This window comes from Wyeomyia smithii, chromosome 2 (genome assembly GCF_029784165.1).
Source record: "Wyeomyia smithii strain HCP4-BCI-WySm-NY-G18 chromosome 2, ASM2978416v1, whole genome shotgun sequence".
In the NCBI taxonomy this organism is placed as follows: Eukaryota; Metazoa; Arthropoda; class Insecta; order Diptera; family Culicidae; genus Wyeomyia; species Wyeomyia smithii.
In genome coordinates, this window is record NC_073695.1 from 168,374,826 (window position 1) to 168,395,158 (window position 20,333).

At 38.5% G+C, this 20,333-nt stretch overlaps 1 protein-coding gene across 3 annotated transcripts in view; it reads left to right on the forward strand.

The window, feature by feature from the left end:
* LOC129724436 (uncharacterized) overlaps nt 1-4,728 on the forward strand; it is a 48,036-nt gene extending 43,308 nt beyond the window's left edge. For all 3 annotated transcript variants that reach the window (XM_055679347.1, XM_055679348.1, XM_055679349.1), the window contains 2 exons: nt 41-734; nt 1,389-4,728. In XM_055679347.1, coding sequence (XP_055535322.1) covers nt 41-734; nt 1,389-4,615 — 3,921 coding nt within the window. In that variant the 3' untranslated portion in view covers nt 4,616-4,728. The remainder of the gene's footprint in view (nt 1-40; nt 735-1,388) is intronic.
* The last annotated feature ends 15,605 nt before the right edge of the window (nt 4,729-20,333 follow it).

A 20,333-nucleotide genomic window follows, 5' to 3' on the forward strand; every position in this document is an offset into this window, starting at 1 on the left:
TGTTGTTTGTTAATTATATTTTTATTACTTATGTCAACAGAGGTCCGACGGTGTTGATTTTCCGCCAAACAAGATTGAATCGATGGAACTAAAAACTATGAGTTGTAATGTTTCACCCGACCTTTTCAAGCGATGTATCTACACGTCGGAACAATTGAACTTCAAACCGGTAGACCTCAACACAAATCAAACAATGGGATACACAAAACCTGTTCAAAAAGTTGTTTCTGGTACTGTCGCAACACCTGTTAGTAACCCGAATAACCCAGCGCCGAATATTCAAATTCAAATAACTGATGAAGCTGGAAGGCCATTGATTATCTCAATTCCTGTGCAAAACAGCGCACCCAAACCATCAGCACCAGTGCCAGTTCCAGTGCCAGTGCCAGCACCAGCGCAATCCTCACCGCTTCCTGTTCAAATTGCGCCTACGGTTCAAATGCCAATGATTACTACGGTCCAAGGAGGCGTACCAATATCACCACAACCACAACAGCAACATCATAATCAATCTCCACTTCCGGTCATCAGCAGTGTACAGGGTATGGCGACACTACCACCATTAGCGGCTATTCAGCGGGTAAATGACAGTCTGCCAGTCATTAGTAGTGTCCATAGTGTTGCACAAGGACCCACTGGTTCACCATTAGCCATTAACAATGCAGCCACTTCGAACGTGCCTATGCTAACGAACATTGCCGCTTCCGGATTAGGCATTCTACCACATATTCCAGGTTTGTTGCATTTTTCAAATAGTTTTTAATTTTAAAATTCGTATCGTTTAAATGAAAGAACAAGTTTGCATTGAAATTGATCTTTTTTAGTTTCTTCCGAATATGTCTTAAAAACATATGTATTAATGGTTATTCAAATCTCAATCTCGTGTCTCGAAACATTGGACAGTTACGAAATTAGTTTTATCGTAATTTACATTTTGCCAAGTACCAAGTACATTTCCGCTCCTATCAACGGTAAGATACTTCTTGTTACCTTGTTACTTCGTTTTGGCAGTAGAAATATTTTCAATATTGCACTCTATGGGGAATTAAAAATTTTTTCACAGTCAAAACAACTTTGCCGAAGCTGTCACACCAATCAAACAAACCGTTTTGGCCCTAAAAATATTTGAAATCGTCAACACCTTCCCAAAATAGCATTTTAAATAGCTTCTCAAAAATAAGTTGTGTTCCAACAAATTAAACCAAAAGCACAAAATGACATCTTTTGCCTAGAGAAACGTCTACGCAAAATTTCAGCCAAATCGAAAATGACAATTAAGAAAAATTTTAAAACTGGGACATTTTTTGTGGAACTGCTCGTATCACGCCTTACATCAATTCATATATAATCGTTTTGCTGAAAAACTTTGTTTTTTTTTTTTTTTGCAGGTATTACAATTACAGCCAAACCAACCACAACCACAGCAGTCACATCCAGCTCCACGGTAACCAGCACTCAACCAACAAATCCCGTTAGCAAAGACCAGCCACCGATGGTTTCTGTGGCAGATAGTATCTCATCAACTGGAAGTTTAGTGCCGAAATCTACATCAGAAGAGCAGGCAACTGACATATATGCAACAACGGTGGCTGAAGCGGATACCCAATCTAGCAACAACGTAAACACTCAGCAGAACGATAATACTGTTTCGCTGGATTCTGATGATGAAATGCGAACTATCGGGGATGGTGAATCTAGCAGCAAAAGTAGTACTCCGGTTCATTCGCATTCGCCAATTCCGGGTGGAAAGAGTTCGACTGGTACATCCCAAAAGAAATTTTCTAGTACCACTCAGATTCGAATCGATTTTTTGTTCAAAGGAACAATGGAACGGTTCGACCGGCTGGAGCAAAAAGTTGGTCAAATGATTAAACATACTGGATTTTGTGGCCCGGAGTTGAATGTGTGCGGAGTGGAAAAATGTGCCAGTCGTTTTAGTGATCCCGTTAAACTAAATTTGCATCTACTAAAGCATCATAATGTTGGAAACTACAAGTGCTATCACTGTACCGAAAAATTCAAATCGGCACATGAGCTGATTACGCACATAAAGACGCATGGTCGTCATCGGTATATGTGTTTTATTTGCGACCGAAAGAGTCATTTCCTAAAGATGATGATTCTACATGTACAACACGACCACAACAGCAAGGATGTAATTCTGACTTATCTGCACCCGAAGAAGCGTGATATCCATAATGATTTAGTGGTAATATGTCCGCAGAACGTTACAGGCGCTCAGCTGCAGGCTTACATTGACAAAATTTTGAAGGACGACGTGAGCGGTGGTGTAACAGCAACGGTCGCAGAGAAAAAGAAATTTGGTGTAGAAGACATCGATCGGTTACCTCTGCAAGATATTTATCTGGAAGATGTTAGCTGTGCCCAGTGCGACTATTCAACAAAGATAAGGAAAAACCTACGACGACATCTTGAGAAACACTTGGATAATTCCAAAGGAACAGTTTCACCAGATATTCTTTCTGGCGGATGTGTAAACGTGCCACAAATGGTTTTGCCGATTAAGTTGTATCTATGTGGTATTTGCCAATTCGATTGTCCCCCCGTACTTACTGACTTTCGAACTCATCTCTATCGAACGCATCGAAAGGAGACAGTATACAGGTGTCCACATTGTGAGGCATCATTAAATGAAGGTCCTATTTGCATAGACAAGATTATTAACCATCTCAAGCTTCATGGTGAAAACTTGTACAAGTGTAGCGAATGTGATTTTTACCGAGATGAACGATATTTAGTACTTGCTCACATTAAGAAAAATCATAGCTCTGTGGTAACGGCAGCTGTAAAAATCATTCGTGAGGCCCGTTCGTTGGCTGGTGCCTCCAAATCGTCCTGGCAATGCGATTTATGCGAATCGTTGTGTACAACCCGGGAAGAAATAGTTATGCATATGACGGCCGATCATAAACTGACTGATAAACAGTACAAATGCTCCCAATGCTCGTATAAATCTTCTGATCACGATTCTTTCAAACCACATTTTTCGGAACAACACCCGAATAGTGAGATTTTGATAATTGCTCTATTCCATGAAGTGCCCTCGGCAGACACCGTTGCAGCCATAAAAACTGATATCGATCAGAGCTCAACCATGCCATTCGATGAGAACAAAAAAAATAAATTTGCTTGTGGCAGTGAAAATTGTACTTATTCTTCAACTAATTTAGAGGGGGTGAAGCGTCATTTCATGAATTGTCATCCCGATCAAACACTGGCTGTGTACGACGAATCTATCACCGATAAGGAGAAGCGCAAACGTTTTGATTATTTTGTAAAGTATGTTTGTAATCACTGTCAGTTACAATGTGACACAATCGATGACGTTGTTGAGCACTGGAGTTGTAAGCACAAAAATGAGGTTAAAAAACCTCTAATGTTCAAGCTCTTCAAATTAGTTCGTTGTTTCTATTGCGATAAACTTTCGTCGTATTACGACATTAAAATGCACGCAACTGTAAGTCATCCGGGGCAAACGTTCGCTTGCGTGGATCATCAGAACGTGTTTAAATGCGGCGAATGTCCGTTTGTGCTGACTGGTGTTAAGATCGATCTACTGAAGCACTTCAAAATCTATCACAGTGCAAGTAAGAATGAAGATCCTTGCGACTATATAGATGATGAGTTTTTACATCGTATGCTGGAGCAAAATAACAGTACTTATACGTGTAACCACTGTAAATTAACATTCGACAGTCGTTTCGAGTACGAGAACCATATTGATGTATGTTCTTTGGCTGGATTACCCGCATCTTTTTCACTTAGCTCCAAGTCGGTTCGTATACGTTACATCTGTAGTTGTTGCAATGAAATGTTTGCTGACGAATATAGTATCGCCAAACATATGCGAACGCATTTGGCACAGTACAACTGTCGATATTGTAAGCGTGAATTTAAACAGCTAATACATCTTAATCACCATCAGATGACTCTGCACAATGCAAAAGATACGGAATTTCTCACGAAAGATCTTAATCAGTATCGAAACTTTTTCCTGAAGATAAAAATGCTCTTTCCAAATGGATTGTTGCTAAGCAAAGTTGATGCTTATCGAACAGTTTGTGGGTCCGTGGAAGATATTATCAATTACGCTCGAAGCTGCAATGAAGATGAGCACAAAGAATTGATGTACGAGCGGGCCATTGAATTGCCCCTTCATTATCGAAACGATTCCGGTATTATTGTTATTACACCGTGCAAGGAGTTTCTCACTTCCCGACCCAAAATGCTCATTATGCTGGATAACCTCGACGACGATCAGCTAAAACACCTCAAGGAGCAAGCTTATTTGTTGGCGAAGGCTTCTGGAGAAGTGAGTGACGATCAAATGGTGCTTGTACCAAACTCAACACGTAACGCACGTAATATTGATCGGCGGAAAAGAACTCGTACACGAAGATCTTATAAGCGGATAGCTAGTTCCAATTCAGAAACGGATGACGAGGATGATGACGATTGGCAGCCAGGCACAAAGCGTATGAATCTGCGAACAAAGACGAGCAAATCTTTTGCTGATCGGGATTTTATAGTGTCGGATCATGAATCAGAGTCTGACGACGATTTTCTCATTAATCTCAAAAAAGAACGTTTGTAGAGATGTTTTCACTATTAATTCAATAATGGCGTTGAAGTCAATATCGGAGTTACTATAAATTAGAAGTTATGTTAGCGATTCATGAGAAGTAAATATACTAAGCTGGAATCGTGTGTGTTTTGTTACAATCTTAACCGCGAAAAAGAAGCTGTCCTGTAATGATTTATAACACTGCACTTTAAATTCTATCCCAACTCGTATATCTATCATTTTTGATGATGTCCAAGATCGTTGATTTCTTGCATGATGGTTCTTCATAATGCAGAGTACCTCTGCGCAAAATATTAGTTCTCTATGACTTCATTAACCTCCGGGGAGCTCCGTAGCCGCAAGGTTATAGAGTCTGCCTTGGTAAGCAGGTGGTCGTGGGTTCGAATCTTAGTAGAATCAGGCCATTTGATTGCCAAAGGACATTTAGCAGGCTTCTCAGCAAGTACCCTTCCTTCAATCTGAATTCTACAGTACCTCTGTTTACTCCCCTTCTAACAAAAATAAGTCCCTGTTATAATAAAACTGGTGTGAGTCTCTCCAGGGAATTATGATTAGGCGATATTGTTAGGATGGAAAGAAAACAACTGGGCAATATCACAAGAGATCTAATCTCTGGTCGCAGTGATGAGTCCACACAGGAAAAAAACTCCGGACGATAATAGGTAAAACCTGATGATAATAGAGCCGATACCTTTTATATATGACCGATTTTACGCCAACTCGACTGAGCCTCTCAGCAGTACCTTCTCAGAATTTGAAACTTTGTGGGTGTGAAGGCCTTAGTAAACTAAACAACTTCATAGTTTGTTTTTCGAAAAGTTTATTTTATTTTATTCTAATTAAATGAAATAAGATAAAGGCCCAATCGCAGAGAGCATAACGAGGCCGAAATAATTATTGGAGTAGGGAAAAGCCTGCTTGAGTAAAATTAATAAATATTTCTCCTCAAACAGGCATAAAAACCCTCTCATCTTTTCATATACAATAATACAATTATAAATAAATTACAAATCATAAAATACAATCTTGATAAATATGGTTTCTGCAGCTTCAAGAGCCAAATATATTTTCGGGAACGTCTTATTCCTGGTTAAGCGCGTAAACAGAATCTGAAATGAAAACAAAAGTGTACTAAATAGGAACATCAATTGATTTAAGGAAGGAATATAGCAGACGCATATATGGGAAATCTAAAATTGCTAAGACATCACGAACAGGGACATTTGGTTGTTTATTCCGAGCTTTAAGAGAATTTTGTAAATTGGATCTAGCTTCACGATATAACGGACATGACCAAACAACATGTTCAATATCGTGGTAACCCTCGCCACAGGTGCAAAGGTGATCCTTTGTGAGTCCTATACGACGAAGGTGAGCATTAAACCAATAATGATTGGACATAAGCTGAGACATCATACAAATGAAATCACGACTTACGTCCAATTTGTGGAACCAAGGTTTTAAAGAAACTTTAGGAATAATTGAATGACACCATCTTCCTAGATCTCCATTGTCCCAAGAGTTTTGCCAGTTCATGAGCGACTCTCGACGTATAGAACTAAAAAATTCATTGAATGCAATAGGTCTTTCATAAATGTCACCAAGTACCGTACCGATCTTAGTTAATGAATCTGCCGTCTCATTGCCCTCAATTAAAGAATGAGAAGGGATCCATACTAATGTAACCTGTGATGCGATTTCGGATAAAGTACTCAAATGGTCGCGTATTTTATTCAAAAAATACGAAGAACTCTTTATACTTTTTATCGATCGGAGAGCTTCAATAGCACTGAGGCTGTCCGTAAAGATGAAGTAATTGTCTTTAGGCAAATTTTCAACAAAACTTAATGTGTACTGAATAGCAGCCAGCTCTGCGACATAAACAGAAGCAGGGCTTTCGAGTTTGTAAGCGACGGATAAATTATTGTTATAAACACCGAAACCAGTAGATCCGTTGAGAAAAGAACCATCGGTATAAAATGAATTATTACAGTTTATATTTTGATATTTTTCACGAAATAGATTTGGAATCTGTTGTGTACGTAGTTGATCAGGCATACTACGAACTTCATTTAACATTGATGTATCAAAAAATAGGGTAGATTCAAAGGTATCTAATGAGTAAATATTATTTGAAGGAAATGAAGAAGGGTTGATATTTTGAGACATGTAATTGAAATAAACAGTCATAAAACGAGTTTGAGATTGAAGTTCAACAAGTCTTTCAAAGTTATTTATTATTATAGGATTCAAAATTTCACTTTTCACAAGAATGCGAAAAGTGATAATCCAAAAACGATCTTTTAAGGGGAGAACGCCCGCTAACACTTCTAAACTCATCGTATGAGTTGAATGCATACAACCTAAAGCAATGCGTAAACAGCGATACTGTATTCGTTCAAGTTTTATGATATGGCTTTTTGCAGCAGAACGGAAACAAAAACATCCGTATTCGAGCACTGATAGAATTGTAGTTTGATAAAGTTTAATAAGGTCCCAAGGATGTGCTCCCCACCATGATCCTGTTACTGTGCGCAAAAAATTAACTCTTTGTTGACATTTCTGTATTAAATATCGAATATGACTTTTCCAAGTGCATTTTGAGTCGAACCATACGCCAAGATATTTATGAACTAAAACTTGAGTAATGGGTTCACCCACTAACATAAGTTGGAGCTGAGCTGGCTCATGTTTTCTAGAAAAACTACATATTCAGTTTTTTCAACTGAAAAGTCTATACCTAGTTGTATTGCCCAATTGGATAAGTTGTTCAAGGTATCTTGTAAAGATCTTTGTAAATCGGATGCCCTGGGACCTGTGGCAGAAATCACACTATCATCTGCAAATTGTCTGATAGTGCAATTTACCAAATAGTCATCAATATCACTCACATAAAAATTGTAGAGCAGTGGACTTAAACATGAGCCTTGTGGAAGACCCATGTAGCTAAGTCTAAACGCTGACAAACTACCATGAGAGAAATGCATATGTTTTTCTGATAGTAGATTGTATAAAAAATTATTAAATTTAGGAGGAAGTCCTTTTTGATGAAGTTTATCAGAAAGAACATCTATAGAAACAGAATCAAAGGCTCCCTTAATGTCTAAGAATACAGAAGCCATTTGTTCTTTTTGAGCAAATGCAATCTGGATTTCTGTTGAAAGTAATGCGAGACAATCATTTGTTCCTTTAGTTCTACGGAAGCCAAACTGGGTATGTGATAATAAATTATTACTTTCAACCCAATGGTCTAAACGATATAAAATCATTTTTTCAAACAATTTACGAATACAAGAAAGCATCGCAATTGGACGATATGAGTTATGATAAGAAGCAGGTTTTCCAGGTTTTTGGATAGCAATCACCTTTACTTGTCTCCAATCATGTGGAATGATGTTTAGTTCAAAAAAATTATTGTATAAATCTAACAACATTTTTTTAGCAATGTCAGGTAAATTTTTCAGTAAATAAAATTTTATTTTATCCAGACCAGGGGCATTATTATTGGAAGAGAGAAGAGCGATAGACAGTTCGGTAATAGAAAATGGTAGTTCCATCACTGATTGTTCAGAAAAATTGTCACGATTAATTTTTTGAGCAGGAACAGTGTCTGGACATACTTTTTTTGCAAAATTTAATATCCATTGATTTGAATATTCTTCATTTTCATTAGCCACTACTCGATTTCTCATTCTTCTAGCAGTGTTCCAAAGAGTATTCATAGATGTTTCTCTGGAAAGCTCATTAACGAATCGTCGCCAATAACCACGTTTTTTAGCTTTGATCAAGTTTTTAAACATGGATTCTAACTTCATGTATCGTACAAAGTCTTCGATTTTTCCTTTTTTCCGGAAAATCTTATACGCGTTCGATTTTCTAACATAAATTTTTGAGCACTCTTTGTCCCACCAAGGAGTAGGAGGTCGTCTTTTAGTTGAAACGCCAAGATATTTTTTCCTTTGGGCTAGTATTGCAGAATTTAAAATTAAACCCGCAAATGAATCATATTTTTCAAGAAGTGGAAGGTGTTGCAATGCCTCAAAGCTTCTGTAATTTTTAATTTATAAATTTTCCAATCAATATTTAATGTAAGGTCATACGGAATGTCAATTGGTCGAGTGCTATTTGACCCATTATTAATTGAAATTAAAATTGGTAAATGATCACTACCATGGGGATCATAGACAACCTTCCAGCTACAATCTAACCGTAATGACGTTGAACATAATGATAAATCCAATGCGCTTGGACGAGCCGGTGGTTTCGGAACACGTGTCATATCTCCATTGTTCAAAACAGTCATATTAAAATTGTCACAAAGATTATAAATCAAAGTGGAGCGGTTATCGTTGTAAGATGAACCCCAAGCTACACCATGAGAGTTAAAATCTCCCAATATTAAACGGGGTGAGGGTAGAAATTCGACAATATCAGAAAGCATTTGTTGTCTAATTAGTGCTTTAGGAGGGATATATACAGAAGCAATGCAGAGATCTTTGTCTTGTATGTTAATTTGACAAGCTATACATTCGATGCCTTGAATTGAAGGTAAATTAATTTTATAAAAAGAATAACACTTTTTAATCCCTAAAAGTACACCTCCATAGGGAATATCTCGATCTAATCGTACGATATTATAATTATTGAAATTGAGATTGATATCTGTGTGATTATTGAAATTGAGATTGATATCTGTGATAAGTGAGCCATGTTTCACAAATAGAAAACACATCACATTTCAAATTATTAATCATAGCTTTGAATGAATCAAGTTTTGGTATGATACTTCTGCAATTCCATTGTAAAATATGTATAAAATCATTAGTCTCAGACGATAAGTTAGTCATCGAAGGATATTAAAGTAGAAATGAGGGGCCATTGAGAGGTGAGCTGCTTTCGAAAAGTTTAGTTTGTTTTTAATTGCCCAATTGTTCACATCGCGGTAGAAGCAGAAAATCGTTATAGGAACAGATAGAAAAAAGTTTGGTAGCGAACATTGGCACGGTGCCCCGCTGAACCGTTATAAAAAAATTGTCCACCGAATTCGATTGCCTCCGCATTTGCTGCAGCGTGCCTTGTTGCAGCAGTAGGTTGCTGTATGACCTAACTGCTTGCAGTTTTGGTAATGCATGGCCCTCGGTTCAAACAGGCGTACAGGAAGACGAATCCTGTCCAAAGATATGTATCTCGGCAGTGCGGATCCGGCGAATGTCACCCGGAAGGAATCCGAAGGGAGGAATTTCTTCTTCCCTTCTTTGATGGATACTGAATGCAATTGCTTGAAATCCAGTATCTTTACATTTTGAAACAGCCAACCCCGTGACGCAAAATGTCATCGACCGTGAGTTTTCCTTCGGTAACCACCATGTCGATCCACGTCCTTGGCAGGGATGAACACGCGGTACTCTCTTGTAAAGAGCTCGTAGCTAGCAATTGCGTTTGCTTGCTTCAAGCTACTCACGACAACTCGCAGTTTGTTTGGCCTCACCTTCGTAATCTCGGTTACGGCCGAAAACTGTTTTGCCAGGTCCTTGCCGCTTTGAATTATGTTAGGAGGCTCTTCCATATTTGTTTCCACATCCAGGGATAGTTCCACATGCATACTGTCCATTTTTGCGGGAGCGTTTTGCTCTACCGCACGCAAACAATAAATATGCGTATATGGGAGAATTCAAATAATTGTTGTAAAATGTAGAAACAATTTTTCAAAATAAGGTAAATACACATACACACATATAATACACATAAGAAAAAAGACAACCGTATTGAAAAAAAAATTAAAGAAAAAAAACAAATGTGAATACTTCACCAGACTTTTTGTATTTTTGCCTACGCTCCCTCCTGGCTGATAGTTAGATTATTCCAGGAGGTGGCTTGACAGGAACCGCAATCAGTCTCTTCCAGGTGAACCAGCACTAGGGGCTAACCAGCGGTTGGTGGTGCGAGGGATTTCCTTTGGCAGCGTCTGCACACAACGTACACTCTCGTACCCCACTAGGGGATAGCCGGCGCCCGGTGGCGCTGGGAATTCGCTACGACTACTGAACTGCTTTATTGTCACAGTATCGGTACCGAAAACACCAGTAGCATGCGTAACAAATTTTTAGACCAGAAATGCTTTATGCTGAACCGATCTGGTCAAGTTGTTGTTTAACAAGGAAGAAAACGTTTCAAAGGTTTCAGAATAAAATTCTGAAAATGATTTTGAAGCGTCCTCCTTGGTTTGGTACACTCGAATTACATAGACTTACTGGTGTTGAAACATTAGAAGCTATGTCAAATAAAATTATTAACAATTTTCGACAAAATACGTTGCAATTCTCAATTGCTACGATAAGCTCTCTTTATAGCCAATAAGTTAGCAATTAAGTTAGTTGTATGTTTACTTCCCTTTCTTGACAAGTAGGTTTAAATCCCTACGAATGATAATTGCGAAAGCCAACAAATCCTAACTATTAAAATTACAATTTTTCTAACAGTGTTGAGAAGTCACCATTTGTGATTGGACACACATACCAGGGCCGGCGTCACCTTATTTTCCCGAGTGGGTAGTAAGGAATTGGGAAGGTTTATGGGTGACAAAAGCGTAGCCGGGGGGAGGGGAGGGCGACCTACTGATACCTGAACATAATTTTACGAAAAATCGACAGTGCATCAACAATGGGGTGCCAATGGAATGTTGCAAAGAAATTAGATTTTCAAATTTCGTTCAGTAGTAATGTTTGCATTGAAAAAATGGACTTTTTTTGGATGGTGTTAGAAAAAAACCAAGACAGATAATTGAGTATAATGAATTATCCATGGAAGGTAATTATATAGGCTCACTTACAAAAGCAATTCCACGCCTTTGCGAGTGGCTTTCCGGGAGTTTACCGGAACATTCGCCATGGTGGACGAAAACATGCGTGTCTTTTTGAATTCTTTCTTCATTTTATTTATCAAATCCTCCTTAATTTTTGCGTCAAAATTGTTGGAATAAGTCTCACGCTTCTGGTTTGCTCAGAAACTCTGGATGGGACGCATCTGCGAACGTTGGGTGGATTGGCCGACCTGGGTACCGCATCGATTTTCATCCGCTTCATCTCTTCCAACGATTGCATTGAGTAGTGGGCCGACTCCAGATCGGCCAGAGCACCACGCCTCTATGGTATTTTTTAACGTACAACGCAACTTCCGGCAGGCACTTTGTACTATAAACTACCCCGTTCACAGCCAGTACGGATCCCGATCAAGCGTACACAGCGATGTAGCCACTTTTCCCTCGGTCTTCCTCTTCAGCATTCCTCGGAGTTTCTTGTCGCTCAGGGTCGTCGGCCGCACGGAATCGGTCTTTCTTTCGATATTCTGATTGTAGTCCAACAGTGCCAAGATGTTGTAGATACCGGAACAAGCATAACCGGTGTCCCTTTAACGTGCGATGTCCGTTTTCGACGCGGCGGGTTCTTTGATCGCGCACACTTCTCAACGGAGTAGCTTTACTGTTTTCACCATTACGGTTAGAGTTCGAGTCTATTTTTTCTGCTGACTCATGGGTTACTATGATTGATGCTGCATGGGTAGTTTCGTCAGTACGTGTAAAGGTAAACCCATGAAAATCGACATTCTTTGAGCATTTTTTTAATGCAAACGTCAGGGCTCAACAATTTTATCTTCTCAAAAAGAAAGTCTCAATCCAAAATTTGATCTTAATCGGACTTCTGATGAGGTTTCACTTACAGTCGTGAGAGTTTTACATTTTTGACCTACGTAAAAATGCACAAGAGTAGTTCTTGAAGTTTCCGGAATCGATATTTTTTATAGTAAATCCATAGAAATGCATGAAATATTTCATCGATCAAAAAATTGTAACCACAGACTAACAGACATAACACGTCGAACAAATTTTCAATAAAATCATCGTTTGGATGATTCCAGTACTTTACGTTAGTAACACTAGCACCATCTGCTGTCGTGTTCGCGCTGCGTCATGTATTTCGACATCAGCGCCAGCGTTACTGCATGTGTCAAATGGGGAACTAAAAAATATGTATGTGATTGCATGACAGCGCCCCAGACGACGTTTTCGCGCGATGTCTGTTATTCGATTGAAAATTTGAAATGAACGTTTTTTGTGGCGATGGAGCTAGGTTCCAGTGTTACGTCTGTTAGTCTGTGCTGTAACTTTGACCGCTTTGAGGCTCTACTTCCCGAAGTCCGATTGAGCTCAAATTTGGCATGGGAAATTTAGAACTCTATCGTAAATAAAATTCTCTATCGTAAATGAAACAATTTGAAAAATAATCCTTTTCCCTGAGAAACTTGAGCACATGAACCACATGAAACGCCGGCCCTGACACATACTCATTATTTACTAATATTTATCATAAACTAGCTGATACGGCAAACTTCGTCTCGCCCATTTTTGTGTTCAAATTAATAATTTTAAACATTCCAAATTCATTGCTTCCTTGCGATCTGTTTATAGTCTGCAAATGCACGACGAATCGGCCATAGGAAGTCAAAGGGCAAATCGTTTGAAATGATTGGTTTTATCGGAATGACAACATCCTCGACTTTTGGCTTCTGTACATCATCTCTATTTTGAAAATATCCATATTGAATGGTATTCGATAATTTTCAACTGTTTTTCTGGCATCAATCTGATTCCGGAAATAACCACATTGGGTGGTATTCAGTAATTTTGTTGTTTTCCAGAAACTGAAAGTGGTCGTCTTTGAATTCAAAATAGTAGTACATCATCTCTATTACGGAAATATCTATATTAAGTAATACTCGGTCTCCGGGGGCCTAGTGTGGTTGGTAACGTCTCCGCCAACCACGCTCGACGCCTGGGTTCGAATCCCACCGCCGACATAGGTGTCGATGGTTGTGAGGTGGCGTGATCCACTCACAACCAACCCAACTGGTCTAGATTCAATCCTAGCCGACACCGGGAGATTTTCTGAGGCGAAAAATCTCTGGGATCACGCCTTCCATCGCATGAGGTAGTAAAGCTGTTGGGGCCGGTCCGTTAATAAACGGGTCGTGAGTTAGGGACCTGGGTGTGGAGTCGCCTCCCTGGGCGTCGGTAATTGGCCACAACAGTGGCGGAAATAGACCGACGGAAAATAAGCGAGAATAAAAAAAATAAAATAATACTCGGTCTTTTTCGGCGGTTTTTCCGAAACCGGAAGTCGCCATCTTAGATATCAAAGTGGCATTTGAGACAATTCCTGGCCCCTGAGCGTCATTCTGGTTGAAGAAACACCCATATTGGGTGGTATTTGGTCATTTCGGCTGTTTTCCAGAAACCAAAAAACGCCATCTTGCAATTCATAATGGTGTCTGTGGTAAATTTTAAGCTTCTGATTCCGGAGATACTCATAGTGGGTGGTATTTAGTCATTTTCGGCTGTTTTTCAGCAACCAGAAGTCGCCATCTTGGATTACAACATGGCATTTGAAGAAAATTTCTAGCTTCTGAGCGTCATTCTGGTTGAAGAAACACCCATATTGGTTGGTATTTGGTCATTTTTGGCAGTTTTCCAGACACAGGAAATCGCTATCTTAGAATTCAAAATGGTGTCTGTTATCGATTTCTAGCTTCTGTGCACCATTACGATTTCGGAAATACCCATATTAGAAACCGAAAGTTTCCATCTTAAATTTAAAAATGGCGTCTGGAGTCGAGTTTTGACTCCTGTGCATCGACCCGATCATTGCAGGCTGTTTTCCGGAAAACCTGGTTGAAATATCTGTTTAATTTGAATGGGAGACCTGCCTCCCCTTCCAGAGTACGGAGGAGTATCAAACCACCATAGAAATTTATGTTTGATTTGTATAAGAGCCCTACCATCCAGAAGAGGGAGAGGTGTCAAACCATTTTGGACATATTTGTTACATCTGAAAACATTCACATGTCAAATTTGGTTGTATTTGCTTGATTGGTTCTCGAGCTGAGCGAAACTTGTGTTTCATTTGTACGGGACCCCTCTCTTCTAGAAAAGGCAGGGGTCTCGAACTATCTTAGTCACCTCTCTCGGCCCCTGAAACCCCTATATACAAAATTTCACGCCGATCGGTTCAGTTGTTTCCATTTCTATATGGATCAGACTAGCAATACTCAGAGGGAGAGATACGCGAAGAGAGTGTTGTGAGCCAAACGAACAAGTCAAAATTCGAGCCAAACGAACAGGAAAGGTCACACATTGAAAGGTATTGCAATAAGGGTCGATAAAGAATATATTTATTTTTACACGTTTTTCATGTTTTATTGCTAAAACATGAATTGAGAATGCTCCAAAGTTGCTTCATCACAGTGATTTTTAACTGGTGGTTCACAAACCCTTTGTATAGTCTACAGAATAATGATGAAAGTATATAAAATAAACATAAAATTTAACACCTTCACGGTTTTTGTGATGCACTTTATTATTCCCCAGGACTTCCACCGTCACCATCAGTTATACGAGCCGAATAAAAAAGTTAGTGAACATTGCGCTCTGAGAAGAGATCTGGCACCTCTGATATGTGAAACCTAGTTGCCAAATCAGCGGTTTTTTTCATCGCCTATCTCTCCCTCTGAGGATCTCTAGATCAGACAGACAGACAAACAAAGCTGCATTTTTATATGTTTAGACAGTTTAATCGATCGCCATGACGGTAGCCACCAGTCGAGCGTACTTTTATTTGCATCCTAATTTTCGGTGGTGGCTTTTAAAGGATGATTTCAAAATAACTGTCGAGAGTCACCTGTTTTAAATTGCTGTCATATTATTGTTGTTCATTGCGCCTTCTGCGATCTCATTTCTTTGTTGTATGGAAATTCTATTTTCGTGAATATTACCATTTTTCTTTGAATTCATCGAGTTTTCTCACCGTAACATTTTGCTTTGGACAAAGACGAACACAACAAAACAAAGCCAGCTCAAATCAGACGCTCCGTTGTAAAGTTATGGGCGGTCGCAATGCTTCCTTTCGCAACGATAGCGGAGAAGCGAATAATAAACATATTTGTCCCACTAGATATTTTCTATACAAATTTGTATCATTAAACACTAATTCCCATATTCACCATTTGAGAAGTGCTGCACTAAATACTTCTCATTACAAATGTTTCTCATTACAAATGTTTGGCTACATTTTGGATCTCAGAAATTCGGTACCGAAAATCGCTTTGCTTGATCATTTAAATGCATGCGTCATATCGTTGCTAGGGATACTTGAACCACAGACTAACAGACGTAACACTGGAACCTAGCTCCATCGCCACAAAAAACGTTCATTTCAAATTTTCAATCGAATAACAGTCAACGCGCGAGAACGTCGTCTGGGGCGCTGTCATGCAATCTCATACATATTTTGTAGTTCCCCATTTGACACATGCAGTAACGCTGGCGCTGATGTCGAAATACATGACGCAGCGCGAACAAGACAGCAGATGGTTCTAGTGTTATTAAAGTAAAGTACTGGAATCATCCAAACGATGATTTTATTGAAAATTTGTTCGACGTGTTATGTCTGTTAGTCTGTGCTTGAACCTTGTGGCTTGGTATTTCATCTCAACGCATTACTTTTCTGAGGTTAAGAAAATAAACGCGAAGATACATACAAATTGACAATTGAAACAGTTTTTTTGTGTGCAGCCGAAAAAAAAAAACAAATATTTAACATATCCAGATAATCATTTCAAAAGTCCTATCTGCTTTCATCGTTTTTCCGAAGCTTCTTTTCATTTCATTTCATTTTCATCCCAAGCGTAGTTTTCGTTCAGAAGGCTAGAGTGATCCCTCCGCTATCAACTTATAAAAAATAACGTGTCATAAAAGATGTTTAATAAGTTGTGGTGATTGAATGAAAGTGATCGATCAAAAAATCGATCAAAGCAGAAATGTTTCTCTAGATATCTCTTTCTAATGTTAGGTCATCTAGTACTTATATAATTAATTAAACTTTGCGTATAAAGACAAGAAGAATAGTGCGATCATTTTACTGAAAAATTGAACAGCCTTGTATCCCCAGTACGAACTTTGTATTGGAAAACATCGAATGCACGCCAGGGATGTCAGGTCATTTTTTTTTCAAATATCTCACGTTCCGAGAAAAAATGTATTCACATGTATTACAACCCGAGATGGCTCGTTCAAACCGACTAAAGGCTGGAAAAATTACCAGCAAACCGGAAACTGACGTGCAAAAAAAAGGTCACCTATGTAAAATGCGAGTCGTAATCACATATTTTCTAATGTCTTCACATATTTTGACGTAGGACTACGTCTATCTGGAAGTTAGGTACCTGAATTTGAAAATCTAGTAATTCAACCAGGGAAAACCAGGGAAATGTGGTCAGGTTTTGAGCGCTTATATATCAGTTATTTATAATCAGGTTTCCGAGGTTTTGGCATCAATCGATTAGAAATTCTTTTAAGATTAAATTTATGTAACAAAAACAACCTATTGTTTGAGATACACTATTGAAAAATTGATGAATAACATCTATTGTCTTAATCATACCGAGCAACCAACCACTACCTCTCTTCCCAAGCACAGCCGACACTAACGGATACAACCGATCTGGCTTTGTAAACGATTTGTTGTTGTTGTTTTACTCGAGGTCACTTTCTGTTTCCGATGTTTATTTACTTTCCTTACCATTCCTTATTCTTCTTAACTCCTCCTTCTTTCCAACTAACTGACAAAACCTTGATATAAAAAGTACCATTCGAGTACATGGCTACTGCGAAAGTACTAAAATGGCTGGAATTCTGGCCGGAATAACCAGAGGACGAGAATAATCGGCAACCGGCAGCTTTTGGTTCCTCGAAGTGTTGTAATTGAAGCGGCTAGTTGAATTTTCTGTTTCACAAAATGCTGCTGCTAGCGGAAAAAGCCTTGCAAATATGCATATTTTTGTTCATTTGTTCATTTTTCGACAGCGGCTGGTGCAGCTTTCAAGAATGTTTTTCTTTCCTTGCCATTTTCTTCTTTTCGACGGAGCTAATCATGCATGAAGTTCGTTTAATGTCAAATTATTTTCCATCTGAGAATTTCCACTTAAATCGTTCCGGTCTCAGATACCAAAAAGGTTCGTGTTTACTGCCTACTGTAATGAGAAAGGAAGAATACATCGAATTCGCCTATTTTAATGTTTGTCTTGTCATTTCAAGCTACGAACAAATGCTTTTCTAATTCAAACATTCACGAAGTGGAGATGCCGATATAAATAAGGTTTAATTCATATATTTTATTCATATTAATTATCAGTTATTGTTCAAAGCGCTCTAATGTCTCAGCAATTGAAAATTTACTGTTAGATAACAAATATTTAAAAAAACACCGTAGTCTTACGTCATGCGGTCGTGTCTTTGATACCACCCTCCTACTTTTTCAATATCTTACAAACAAGGATGTCTTCACCGCAGTGTAAATGTTTTCGATTTGAAGACATGTCTTCCACTCTGCAGGGTTGTTACAGAAACCTTAATTTTGAATTTGCAAAGTCCGTGCCACGAGGTTTGGTGATCCGCGCCGTGAGAACTAAATCCGCGCCAAAAAAAACTATTGTAAGCTTCTGATTCAAATGACTGGGACATGGTTAGGTATCGGGGAACAAGTGATTTTCTCGCTCCAATGCCCTTTCGTGTTGCTTATGGATTCTATAAAAACTGTGTAAATTTTCAGGTTTTTAAGTGGAACTATATTTTTGCGCCAGATTTTCCAAGTTTCCGTATGATTTTATATGGAAAAATGCACTTTTCCAAAACTTATTCTCAAGAGATGTTCAGTTGGTTCCTAAAATTATATTGATACATATTTGCAAGAAATTTTCCTAGTAAAAGCTCTTCTGAAGACCGTAAGGCGCTACGATGCTTGTAGTAAAAGCTATTTACCTCAAACGCGTGAGAAACAATTTCGCGTAGAATCAAGCTTGAAAGTGGAATTATTTTTGCAAGGTGTCTTGAAATTATTTCTCATTCGTAAGCAAGTTTGTAACAGCAGTATTGCTAGAAAAATTTCATGTTTGTTCCAATTCTATTACCGTTCGTCAGATATTCAATCAGTTTACGATGAATATCTTCCTCTGCAAGCATCGTAGCGCCTTACAGTCCTCAGAAGAGTTTTTTCCAGGAAAAAAAAAACTGCAAATATCATGTCATGTATCAGAGCCTGCTGGACATCTCTAGAGAATAAGTTTGGAAAAGTGGATTTTCTCATATAAAATCGTATGGAAACTAGTTCCACCGATCTATTCTAAAAATTTACATTGTTGTAATAGGACCTTGGAACTGACTTTAATTTTTTTCCCACGCAAATGTATAGCTTATTTGTATTTAGTCCATAGGCGTCAACTTTGCGGGGGCAAGGCACATTGTTTTAGTCTAAAATGCAGGCCATTTATTTTTTGACGTAGAACTACGTTTTTCTTTAGCCTACCACATAGGGATGTAAATAGGAAAACTATTAACGAAAAGGGGACGAAATATGTCCCTTTTTAAATGCTTATAAATCGGTTTGTTTTCAACCGATTTCCTTCATTTTTGCAGCAATTGTTTGGAAAATTATACACGCATCCACCCGAATGTAGAAAATTGTTGATTGATTATGCAAACTATTGTACTATTGATAATTGTCGAGCCTTGTTTAAACGAAAATTACGCCCTCTGATTGGTCACTCGCTGCCTTTCCCTAAACAGGTCGACAGAATAGTATAACTAGTTAGCTGCAGTAGCGGGTTGCACCAGTACACAAATCACAGTACACAGTAGCAACGAGGTAGCACCAAACGTCTCGATTTGCCAGTTAAGGGCTTAGGCCTTCTGCCCGCAATAAAGTTTTGCTTTATCTTGGCAACAGCACATTATGTGCTGAATCCAAGAAAACACAATCAGTCGCGGCAGTCTTATTTACTGAATGCGGAAACAGCATTCACAGAGTTTGAACAGCGAAATGCCTTTCTCAAGGCGAATAATCAAGTAATTGAAGGTTAGTAATTTTTGGCAATAACACAATCATGCTGTGCTGGATTCTAGCTATCAAAATCTGTCGTGGTTAAAAAAACCCGTAAAGACCCGGGACGAAACTTGTTTTTTGAAAATGCTCGTTCTCAGCACTGGAACGGCCGATTTGGGAAAAGTTGAACTTTTATTCAAGGGGAATAGTTGCTCTATGTTTTGGTAAAGACGCCACCCCTCCGGACCCCTCCCCGTTTTCGTGAGACGCAAATATGTCTGTGTTTTTTTCTAATTTTTCAAACAAATTGAGCAAACACTGGGAATTTTCATACGTATCAATTGCTCCATGTATCAAATCATGTCAGCTGGATGAAATATGGTATGTAAAAGTGAATTTTGGAGTTTCTAAATTATTTCAATACAAAATCACAAAACTACGTATTTTCATAAAAATTCAAATAAGAAAATCGTTCTTCAAATTTTAAGCTCTACATTTTTGAAGTAAGGTCTCCTGAATCAATATGAGATGAAAAATTTATTTTAGCATGCAAATATTTTGAGAAAAACGAGTTTAAATTCACTAAAGTACGTATTTTCACGGAACCCTGATTTTCTCAGTCTCCCACAGTAGGTTTCAACTTGGCTCTTCAATTTTCAAGTTCTATATTTCTAGAGTAATGTCTTCTGAATCCAAAGATGCTGAAAGATTTATTCTAGCATGCACAAATTTAGAGAAAAACGAGTTGAATTCACTAAAGTACGGGTTCTTTTGAAAACTTGATTTTCTTCAAATCTGTG